Source organism: Heterocephalus glaber, unplaced genomic scaffold (assembly GCF_053883595.1).
Source record: "Heterocephalus glaber isolate CG9 unplaced genomic scaffold, H.glaber_assembly_v1.0 deba00001555, whole genome shotgun sequence".
Taxonomy (NCBI): Eukaryota; Metazoa; Chordata; class Mammalia; order Rodentia; family Bathyergidae; genus Heterocephalus; species Heterocephalus glaber.
Window position 1 is genome coordinate 1,301,481 of NW_028258346.1, and position 11,706 is coordinate 1,313,186.

The 11,706-nt window shown below is 36.9% G+C and overlaps 1 protein-coding gene across 6 annotated transcripts in view; it reads left to right on the forward strand.

Annotated features, from left to right (window-relative positions):
* Positions 1-6,614, forward strand: part of Tmem67 (transmembrane protein 67) — a 44,072-nt gene extending 37,458 nt beyond the window's left edge. For 5 of the 6 annotated variants that reach the window (XM_004850099.3, XM_021262634.2, XM_021262639.2 and 2 more), the window contains 3 exons: positions 134-236; positions 3,818-3,960; positions 4,871-6,614. In XM_004850099.3, coding sequence (XP_004850156.1) covers positions 134-236; positions 3,818-3,960; positions 4,871-4,951 — 327 coding nt within the window. In that variant the 3' untranslated portion in view covers positions 4,952-6,614. Of the gene's footprint in view, positions 1-133; positions 237-3,817; positions 3,961-4,853 lie in introns of all 6 variants that reach the window. The other variant, XM_021262636.2, reaches the window with a different exon arrangement.
* The last annotated feature ends 5,092 nt before the right edge of the window (positions 6,615-11,706 follow it).

Genomic DNA, 11,706 nt, shown 5'->3' on the forward strand with positions numbered 1-11,706 from the left:
GTGTAATAAATTTATTGTGCAGAGCAGATTCTCTTTGTGTTCTATTTATTTTTCATTTGCCCTTCTGATTTTTACATTATTTGGAAAGCATTTGTTTTGCTTTTATTTTTATATGACTGTCTTCTTATATTAGGTACATAAGGAAATGGATTACATTATAAAAGATAAATTGCTTCTTGAAAGAATTCTTGGGATGGAATTCATGGAACCAGTGGAAAAAAGTATCTTTTACAATGGTATCTTTCAAATCCCTTTGCTGAACTTTATTACTATTTTCAAAGTTTGATGGAAAAAGTACTTGCAAGTTATTCTTCCTTTGGTTTTTTTTATAATTTTGTATAAAACAAGGGACCATAATGAACTCAATCTCTGAACTATAATAGTTTTGTTTTATTTATTATGCTGTGCAGCAGAAATCAAATACATAAAAGATTATAGAAGAAAGTAAAAAGCTGAATTTCAGAATCAACATTACACATTGAAGAGAAAATAAGTTTTTATTGGAATGTTAATGTAGTGGCAAACTTAGGAAACATTTAAAGAAGAATAACAAGTGATTAATCTTTGACATCTAATTTTTTATTTTGTCCAAGTTCTTCAAAGTCACTGATATTTTGACAGAAACAGTGACTTAAAGCAGGTTGTTTAATCATTAAAATGATAGCATCTATGTCATTTGTAGTATGAATAATAACATGTTGCATGGGATGGTAAGAATGAAAATGGTATAACCAGCGTTCCAGTGCAGATATCATTTACCCATGTGTGTTGCCTGCCAGCTATTGTGCCAGGCCTGGGAGACAGACCCATGGTCCTTCCCTCACTATCATGTTAGGTAGATGATGGGAGACAAGGCAGGTGAGTGGATAAGCTGAGTGTCCAGGGATGGAAGTCTGTGCAGGCATGAGTAACGCCAGGGACAGAAGGACGCTAAAAATCTCCCAGGAAAGGTAACATGGAGAAATTGGAACAAGAGGGTTAAGGGAAGAAAGAGAAAGAGGCAAAGGTGTTCATGCAGAAAGTGAACAGAGATGCAGAAAAATGTGCATAGTGCATTCTGTGTTTACGTAGGCTTTGTGGAGTTTGGACACAGCGTGGGAGAGCGCCTGAAAGGCGAAGAGCACAGAGACCATATCCCACAGGCCTTTTATGTCGAGGAAGTTCAGTTTGCCTTGTCCTGTAGACCTGTCATTTCCAAAAAATACGTATTTTTAAAATTCTTGCCCCATCAGATGTGTGTAAGTTGATCCATGGAGATGTAAGAAGAAAATATTAAAATGACCATTTATATATCTGTAATTCTATCATTCTTAAATTATATTTTTTAAAATACATAATATAAAGAATAATGATTAATAAAGTATATCTACCATGAGAGTGTATCTCAGCATTTTATTCTGATAGAGATACATGATCAAAATAATTTGAAAGCCACTGCTACTGAACATGAATACCATTGAGGTATGCTAAGCAGATCTGATTTATAAAGTGGATCGGTTATTCTGGCAGTATGTTACAGATTGAGTTACAGAGATGAACTTCGTCAATAAAAATAAAGCTTTCACACTCTTCTGGTCTTGGATTCAGAATCTCACTACCATTTACTAGTTTTGTGAACTCAAGGAAATGGCTTAACCTTTCTGAATTTTAATACCTTTTTCATAAAATTAGGTGTAACCATCTATAAGTTTTGTGGGATTACCATATAGAACCTTAATGAGGATTTAGCTCAGTGGTTCCGCTGCCTGCCTCACAAGTATAAGGTCCTGAGTTCGATCCCTGGTACCAAAAAAAAAAAAAAGAACCTTAATGAGTTATGGTGAACCTTTTAGAGACAAAGGCCCAAACTGCAACCCCAAACCCACTTATTTATCATAAAGTTCCAACACTGCAATTAAACCTGAATATTGAGGTTTTAGTTTAGAAAAAACAACTCATACATTAACCTCTTCTGTCTTAAAAGAAAAACAAATAAGACCCATGCCATAGATTCGCCACCACTGACCAGAACATTATATGACATGGGTAGGCACCCAGAGAGGAAATGTTACTATTTCTACCGTCATCTTCGTTGTACCTTCTTCCCTCTTTTTCTCCTTCCTCTTCCTTTTGCTTTGTTGCTCCTTCCCCTATCTTTCTTCCTCCTCCTGTCTTTGTCTGTCCTCGTCTTCATCAGGAGATGATGAGAATATGAGCTAAGGCAGTAGAAATGGAGACAAAGAAGAAAGAATTGCTAAAGATGTTAAGGAAAAAAAGAGGTAGGAGAAAAAGAGTAGACAAAACCAGGCACAGTGCATGCCTGTGATCCAAGCTACCTGGGAAGATACAAGTTTGAGGCCAGCTGGGACACTAGTGACACCCCATCTCAAAACAAATGAGTATACAAAAATTATGCAGAGTTTTTTTCTGTGACTAAGTGGTCATAGTGGTGCTGTTCTCTAAGTCAAGGAATGCAGAGGGAGGAAGAGATTTTGATGGAAAGAGGATGAATTCAGTTTGACTATGTTGTATCTTGAAGTACTTTTGGGACTTTTAGGAAGTGATATCTAGTAAGGCACTAAATACAAGGGACCAGATCTGGGGAGAAAGTAAAGGCATACAAAAGCTAGGAGTTACCATCATATGATGTCATTGCTGGAGCAGTATTAGTTGAAGATCCCCAGGGAAAACAAAGGAAAGAAGGGAAAGGAAAAGGTATGAGAAAAGGAAAAGATAGAAACAAAGTCTTTGTAAATAGGGAAGGGTGGAGGGGGTGAAGGGAGCACAGGGAATGGGGAAAAATAAGAACCAAGATACAACATGTACAGGTACAAGCACCCAATGATAAATGTAGATGTATTGTATACCTAAAATGTACCAATAAAAGAATTTAAGCAAAAAAACCCCATGTAAAACAGGTTTATTTTCTTTACATGTACACATTTAATATAAATTGAGAAGTACATGTTTGTAAGGATATAGCTGACAGGTGAGTGAACTTTACCAAATGAGTATGTCTGTGTACCTAGCATCCTGCCCCAGAACACTAACAGCACCCAGACGTCCCCTCTGATAAAACAGGATCCTCGTGGGTCTCTGTGGTGGCATAGATGGTTCTCTGGACCTACCAGAAATGTGCTGTGGGATTTACACAGGTGTACTTCCTCCTCACACACCCTGCAGATGGTTTCTAGTATTCAACAGATCTTTTTAAAAGGTTGTTCACCTCCCAAAAAGTACAAAATCCACTTGTGAGTGAGAAATAGTCCTGGAGCAAAACTTGAGGAGACTTTGAGGCAGGAATTTTGGAATACTATGTACTATCCTATCCCTTGCTGTTTTTAAATTGTTTTTCTTAATTTTTTTTTTCTGGTACTGGGGATCGAACTCAGGACCTTGGGCCTGTGAGGCAGGCATGGCGCCACTGAGCTGAATCCCAGCTGTTTTTTTGATTTTTAATTAGTCTTCTTACAGAATCTTTTAAAAGATTAATTTAGCCTTTAGGTATATAAAGAAATAGAGAAAAGATATTCATTAACTGGTCTTCGAAAGGTATATATTTATACTATTACCAATTACCAATCTTTAGTTCTAATATTAAAACTGTGTCTTGCGAGTTTTTATGAATTCTTTGACCTTTTAGGATTAGCAAATCTTAGTACCTGTTGCTTATTTTTTTTATACGTCATAAAATAGTGTATGTAGTACTAGTTTCCTTTTTTTTTTTACTAGTTTCTAATATGCTGTTTTTAAATACCCTAATTTTATTACCAGAAATGTATCATAGATTTGTTCCATTTTAAAATTTCTAACATATCCTGTAAAATGTTTTTAATAGATGCAAGTTACTCTTTCAGCAGTGTGTTGTATTATGGAAGTGAAGCCACTCTTCTTATTTTCGAGCTGCTGTTCTTCTGTGTTGTGGATTTGGCTTGCCAGAACTTTATTGTAGCAGCCTTCCTCACATACCTACAACAAGAGGTAACTTTACATTTCTTTCTGAGTCTCTTTTAAAAGAAATATATTGGAAGTAGATATTTTCACAGCAGAGAGTAATATCTACTTACGGTAGGGATTTATAAATGTTTAGAATATGACTAACTCTACCAAAAAAAAAAAAGGAATAGCAGAAACCGACCACGTTCTGCACTCTGTCCCCAGAGTCAGTGACACATATACTACAATCTAGCAGAGGGCATGAATTGCTTGAGCAAACATGAAAGAAATCTGGTAGGAAGATACTTAACTGCCTGTCTCCCAGATACCAAAATGAAGCAGTAATTTAAAAATTATTCATAACGAAAAAGCAATCACTGGAGATTTAACTCAAGACTCAGCCCCAGAAGCCCTTTTAGCTTGTAACTGTCACACACCCTTCCTAGTATGAATAACAAATAACTGGGAATGAAATCTCTGAAGTGGAAATTTCAAGAAATGGCAAATCTGTGCTTCTTGAAATGTTGTAATATTCTCTGTATGTCAAAGAAGTATACAAGTCAGTAAGATGTAATTTATTATTAGGCCTTGTTAGAGACTTACGATTATGAACAAATTCTGTCCCTACCAAGTAGATTCTTTTGACGTTTCCATAGCTTTTAGAGTCAGAAAAGAATTGTCTTTTCTGATATTTAAGTATATTCCTATAAGCATGAGAGTTTGGTATTATTTATTTATGAAAACATGTTGTAAACAGGAAGATACATTGCTTTGATATTATGAAACATGAAAATAGTCTTGAAATAATTTTGTGAATCACCATAGAATTTAGATGTCTGGTACATAAAAATAGATAGTTGAAAGGTTTAACTAATTTAATTTAGATATTTTAATTGATGTGTATATATAATTATCTTTATGTTTCATTTCATTCTCAGTTGTTTTAATTTTTCAGATTTTTAGATTTATCCGTAATACGGTAGGACAAAAGAATTTGGCAAGCAAAACACTGGTGGATCAAAGATTTCTGATTTAACTTATTGATTAGATAACGTAAGCACTCAAGATAGTCATGGCAAAAAGTCATGATACAGGTATGCCATATTTTTAAAAACTTGTAATATGAATTACTCTTTTTTTTTTTACCAGCAGAAAATTTTATTTTTATAACTTGTGAAAATATGTGATACAGAGGAAAATATCATTTTCCCATTTATGTATGTTTTTTTTTTTTTTTTTGGTACCGGGGATTGAACTCGGGACCTTGCACTTGTGAGGCAGGCAGTGGATATGTATCTTTCTTAATTCACTAATAAACTAACACTGATGACCTAGAAAAATATCTAAATGTTCCTTTCAACACAACATTTTTGAATGATAATCAAAATAATTGCCATCATTTGTCTCTATGGGTCATTTCATAAACTGTCATTTACCTGCATTTTTTCACATTAATTTCAAATTTATTCCAAGTTCAAGACCAGTTTTCAGTTTAGTGTTTATGTTTTATTTACATTTATAATTAAATAAATTTGAAAATACTTTCATATTTCCTTAGAAATTATGAATTGTATTATTGCTGACTCAATTTACCGTGCTGTAATTGCTCACCCTGTTTGGCAGTGGACTAATTCACTGTTAGACATCTCCTGAAGTAGTACAGACGTATTCTTTCATACACCTGTATTATTGCATCACTACACTCTTTCAAGGGAGTGTTGACATCTCTAACATGGTTTACATTTATTATGTCACAATGTGTGACATTCCTCCCACTATAGTTTTTTTACATTTTAATTACTTAATATTTTTGCTTTTAAACTAGTTTTTCTTCTATTATACTTAAAGATTGCAAATAATAGTGTAAATTTATCATATTCTGTTGATGGGATTTATTGGAAGCAAACTTCAGCTCTATAAATCAGTAAGGTTTTCTTTTTTATAGTATATGTTTGCAGTACATAATAGTTTTATTCATTGTGGGGAATTTCTATATGTAGACCTCATATCTTGATCATTTTTGATCAATCCCTTTTTGCTCAACCTTCCTTTTTCCCTTTTTCTGATCCTCTTCCTATCTCCAAAAAGTCTGCTTCCCTGTTTCCTATTATCGCTTTTATTTTATTTTTAATTTATTTGTACTTTAGATTTTCACTATAAGAGAAACCATCCAGTATTTCACTTTCTGTGCCTGACCTTTTTCATTTAACATTGTGGTCTAAAGATACAGTCACCAGCATTTCATTCTTTTTTATGGCTGAATAATATTCTATTGTGTATATATATTACATTTTCTTTATCCATTCATCTGTTGATAATCAATTTAAAATAAGGGAAAAAATTTGGATTCAAAATATTAAATTCAGAACTATGTAGCTAATAATTCTCTGTACTTTTTTCCCTCAACATACTCTTTAATAATAACTCTTCTTCATGGTATGCCATGTCCTTGGCCCTCATATTTCAAATATAATGGTTCTTAACTCAGAAACCAGCATTTCTTATTGTTTGGTGTGTTTTTTTCTGGTACCAGGGCTCAAACTTAGGACCTTGTTCTTGTGAGGCAGGCATGGTGCCGCTCCTGGCTCTTATTGCTTTTTACATTGATGCCTTGTAAGTAAATAAATATAATGCTGTGTAAATATTGTTCATATTTCTGAACTGAAAATATATAATAAAACATTTGATGTTTCTGCTTCCTGTTTGGTGAATGTATATCATGAACCAGCACTCAAGAATATAGCACAATTGGGGTAGGGTTTTCAGTCATTGTCAAAAGTGTGTCTTTCACCTTTTGCTGAATCTTGAGGTTGACTAAGGAGAAAGGGGGAGGCTAGTAAGTTGAGTCTTTGAAACTCCAATTTCTAAAGGGTCACAGTAAAACACTGTCTCATAAAAGCTGTAGAGATACACAAATGTACTGACATAGATTTTTTTAAAACCACCCACTCAGAAGCATGAGAAAGAAATACAGCCTTTGTTCCACATACGAAAAGTTACTACTGTTGGTAGATTTCAAAATATAGGATCAATTAGCTCACCAATAAGTTAAAACAGAAAACATTTTAAAAATCATTCTAATTTTGTGCAGTGTTACTTTTTATTTTGGTTAGATACATAACAGTGTGTTCAGATTTTCAAACACTGACGCATTTGTTCACACTGTTGAATAAAATTCTATAATCACTGTACATAATTTTCCACTGGGTCCATTACTTTTCCATTTTTGAAACACCTATCCCTAAGTTGACTGGTAACCTAGAAACATTTGCTATATTTCATCATCATTTCACAATGAAACAAATCCTAGAGAGGTTCTTTAAGTTGCTTTGTAGTTTGTATCCTTAGGAACACACAGGCTGGTCCCTATTATATGTCTGCAGACGAGTCTCTCTGTTACAAGAGACCTGACATGGTTGCTATCTGGCACTGTCATCCTGACTGTCTTTGGAGAAGCCTGAGCTGGTTCCTTCTGCAGAGGAGCATTCGCAGTGGTCATCAGCTCAGCGCTTGCAAACATCAAGGATGAGGCTTTTCTTTTCTTTTTCAGTGCTGGGGAGTGAACCCCTCATTCATATTAGGCAAGTGCTGTACCACTGAGTTACATCAACAGCCCAGCATGTATCCTTGTTTGGAAATATTGACCAATATAAGCTGACAGGAAATAAATGTAAATGGAAGAGCAGCAAGTGGAATGAAAAATTCTCAGATTTAGTAACAAGCGCAGGGTTCAAATTAGAGTTTTGCCCCTATGAGGAGCTTTGGGACTGTAAACTATGTTATTTGGCATCATAGAGCTTCATTCTGTATCTACAATGGAAGTAATAGCCTCTGATTACCACTTGGGGTGTTGTAAGGTTTAGATCTGCAATATGCTTGCACCAGGAGGCTGAGAATGTAGCTCAGTGGTAGAGTGGTTGCCCAGCATGTTTAAGGGTTCAATCTTCAGCATCACCAAACATTAAAAAGTTATAAAATGCTTTTAACAGTAATCAAACTGTGAACGTTGAAATTCTTTAAAAAATTTTATCTTCAAATTTCTGCCTCAAAACATATTTTCTGTCATGATAGTGAATAAATGCCATAATATTAAAACTCAGATAACTGATCCCAATAACTAGTGCAAATTCTGAGCCTTCTCTTTTCCTTACCAAAAAGGCCCTGGTAGAGGTCACAGCCACAAGGTGAAGGGTGGCAAAATGACATAGAAACCACCATAGGGACGAGGGACAGACAACTCCTAAACCCTTAAGCTGTTACTCATCAAAAGCATGATTTGTGTTTTCTTCTGAGGCAGCCAGCAATTGAAAAGTGGGTTTTACTAAAAACTGGCTCTTTGCTTCTGCCTACAAATGCCCAGTGGTAACCAAAAATAGAACAAAACTTGATCTTAATTTTGTGAAACTCTGGGTCAGATCCTTAGCTGTGCACATAAGCATTTTAGTCATGTAGGGAGTGTCTAAAAGTTGGCATAACAAGATCTATTAGCCCCAAATCTACCCAGCCCATCTCAGTACCCTTTAAGACGGAGGATGCTAGTATAAGAGATTTACAGGGACATTCAGCTACACCATGATCTCCATTTCCCTAAACCTGTGGTCTCCTGGATGCCGGCAGAGTCTCACATGATTGAGATTGCCTTTCAAACCATTGGACTCCTCACATGGAAACCCAATCACCTCCAGTCACAAGGTTTCAACCTGAATTAGGAAACGGCCGGAAATGATGATCAGCCAAATCCCAGGAAGCTGGCCTCCTGCTGTTGTAGGTGGGCCAGTCTGATCCTCTTCATCAGAGTATGCTCCCTTCAGTTAGCCCCCAAGTAGAGATCTTCCTTACCTTCCAGTTAGAGCTTTTTCCTGCAAATTCTTGCTTTAGTTTTAATTTCCATTATTAAAGCAAGAAGCCATGCCAGCAGGTGATGAAGGCATTACCACCCCATGTTGGGAGAGGGTTTCTTTTATTTGCTCATTCATTTGTTCATTCATTCAAACAATGTCTCTACCTCTTCCCTATGCAGGGTCTTTATGATTAGTAGAGGAAACAGGAATATTAACTAAAACTTTCAGTGAAGAGCTGAGGGTGAGTATAAGGAACAGTCTTAACTGCAGCTGAGTCATAAGGGCTTCCACTGCAGAGAAGTGCTATTTGATCTAAAATTTAAAGATAATCCAAAAGACAAATGCATCCAAAGAAAGGAATACTGTATGCTCAGAAACTAGGAACCATATGGCAGTTTGGGGCACTACAGGTAGTCTGAATACAGAGTGTATACATACTGTTTGATTTTTAAATTTGTTATTACAGTGTTTTGACATCTTAAACCTTTGCAGCTGAGGTGAGACCTGTCCCTCCTGGGGCCAGTAGTTCTTTGAGCAGTGAGGGCTCAGGTGGGAGCATGCCTTCCATAATACAAATTAATCAGTCCTGAGCCCTATCCCAGGAGGCAATATTCCTCTGCCTTAATCATCCCTGGGCCAGGAAACAAGCAACTAAGGACCAGCCCCAAGTCTTAGAGCCCCCTGGACTTACTCAAACCAGCCAGTCCTAAGCTGTTTACCCTGCCCTGCTTGCCTTTTCCTTGGAGCCTCCAGTAAAGGCCTAGGCTGCCCTGGCTCCTGTCCCACTGTGCACTGTTCCTCCTGTTTCTAGAACCTGTGAGCACAGTGAGCTCTTCTTTTCTTGTGTCTCCTCTTATGGCTGCACCTGCCTGATTATCACATAAAAGAACACAGAACAGCACCTTTGGGAGTTTTGGAGGGAGATGTACCTTTAAAGCAAACAGGAGCCATACCATTGATGGTTTTAACATCAAGCCACATTTGAAGTGCTGTGCAGAGCTTAACCAAGCTACATTTGTTAGCTCACCTTCAAATGAATACAGTTGGCCCTCTGCACCTGCAGATTCCATATCCAAGGACTCAACCGACTGCAGATGCGAAATATTTGGAAAAAACTGTCTTTATTGAACATGCACAGATGTTGTTTCCTTGTTCTTATTCCCTAACCGACACAGGATAACAACCATTTACATAGCACTTACTTTGTATTTGGTACTATATGTAGAGATGATTTAAAGTATACAGGAAGATGTACAACAGTTGTATACAAGCACTACCTCATTTGAATAAAGGATTTGAGCATCCAGAGATTTTGTTATCCCTATGGGTCCTGGAACCAATTCCACACAAATACCAAGAGAGGGAATGGACAAAAGGACAAGAGGAAATCTTCACTAGCTCCATTGCTCTGGGATAATGGATGGTCTCTGGCCTAGGAGACTGGTGCTCCGCCCCCCCCCCGCCCCCGCCCCGGTTGCTTGGCTGTTTTTGTGGTTGCAGGGAAATACATTGCCCAGAGGTATGGCACCAGGGTTAGAGGCTGAGAGTACAGCTTGAGCCAGACTGGCCTGTGTTCAAATCCCAGCTGCACCACTCATGAGCTGGGTGATTTGGACACAACATAATCAAATGTCCTCATCCAAAAAAGGGGTTAATAGTGCCTATCTCATAGATTCCTTCTTATCATGTAACCCCAAAAGGGGTATGGATTAGTCCCACAGGAGCATATGTTAAGACACTGTCATATCACTGGGTGTGCTAGAAGCAGTGGTAAACAAACTGCCTGTCACAAGGGAATTTGTGGGTTTTAAGAAAAAGAACCTTGCTTTGCTGGGTGCAGTGGTGCACACCTGTAATCCTAGCTACTTGGGAGGCTGAGGTAGGAGAATAGTAGGTTCAAGGCCAGCCTCGGCAGCTTAGCCAGATCTGGTCTCAAAATTTTTACAAAGCATTCAGGATATAGCTCAGTAGTAGAGGCAAGTGCAAGGCCTTGGGTTCAATCTCTAGTACAGAAAACTTAAAGAAATAACCTTGCTTCTATATAGTTAGTACAGCTATTTTTGCATTTGTTATTATAATTATTATCACAAAGAAATACAAGGCTGTGGCCCAAGGATAAATGACCACTAGAATGGCATCTAAAGACAGAGCTGCAGGTATATAGTTACTTAGGACAAGGACAGCAAGCAATGCAACGAAGAAGAGGTGATTTTTGAATGATCAGTTGACTATCCCGATAGAAAAAAATGGGTTTTTACTCTTACATCATAATTTCACAAAAATCAGTTTCAGGTACAGGATAGATCTAAATGTGAAAGAAATGATAAAATTTCTAGAAGGTAATAGCTGGCAATATATTTGGGACTTTGATGTAGGCCAAGATTTCTTCAGCAAGACCCCCAAAAAATGAATCATAGAGGAAAATATTGGTAAGTTGTACATTAAATGTAAATTTACTTAAATGTAAATTTTAAATTTGTATTAAAATTAACTCTATACATCAAAAGACCCCATTATTTTTCTCATGCTCCTCATTTCTGCCAAAGCATTCTTATCCAGAATAAAGAAGTTATTGCGTCAATAGGGAACAGTGAACCCAATAGAAAAATAAGAAAAGACTTGTGTACCCAGCCCTCAAAAGAGTTTTCCAAATGATCCATGAGCACATTTGAAAAGTGTTTCAGCTTTCTTAGTTACTGTAGGAATGCAAAATAAATCCACAGAATATCACCAAAAAGCCACCAAAAAGACCAAAATGTCAAAACTCAAATACCATGCACTTTCTGGGATTTGTGGGACAAATGAACTTTTACGTTCACTATGTGGAGCGAGGGGAGAGTGTTCATCTGTAGCTTTCCATAGCTTTCCATGGGACTATTCTGAATATGAATCTTAAAGACAGGAAGGCCTGAGTCTTCGCAGTTTGTATCTGACCCAACCCATGGTTGTC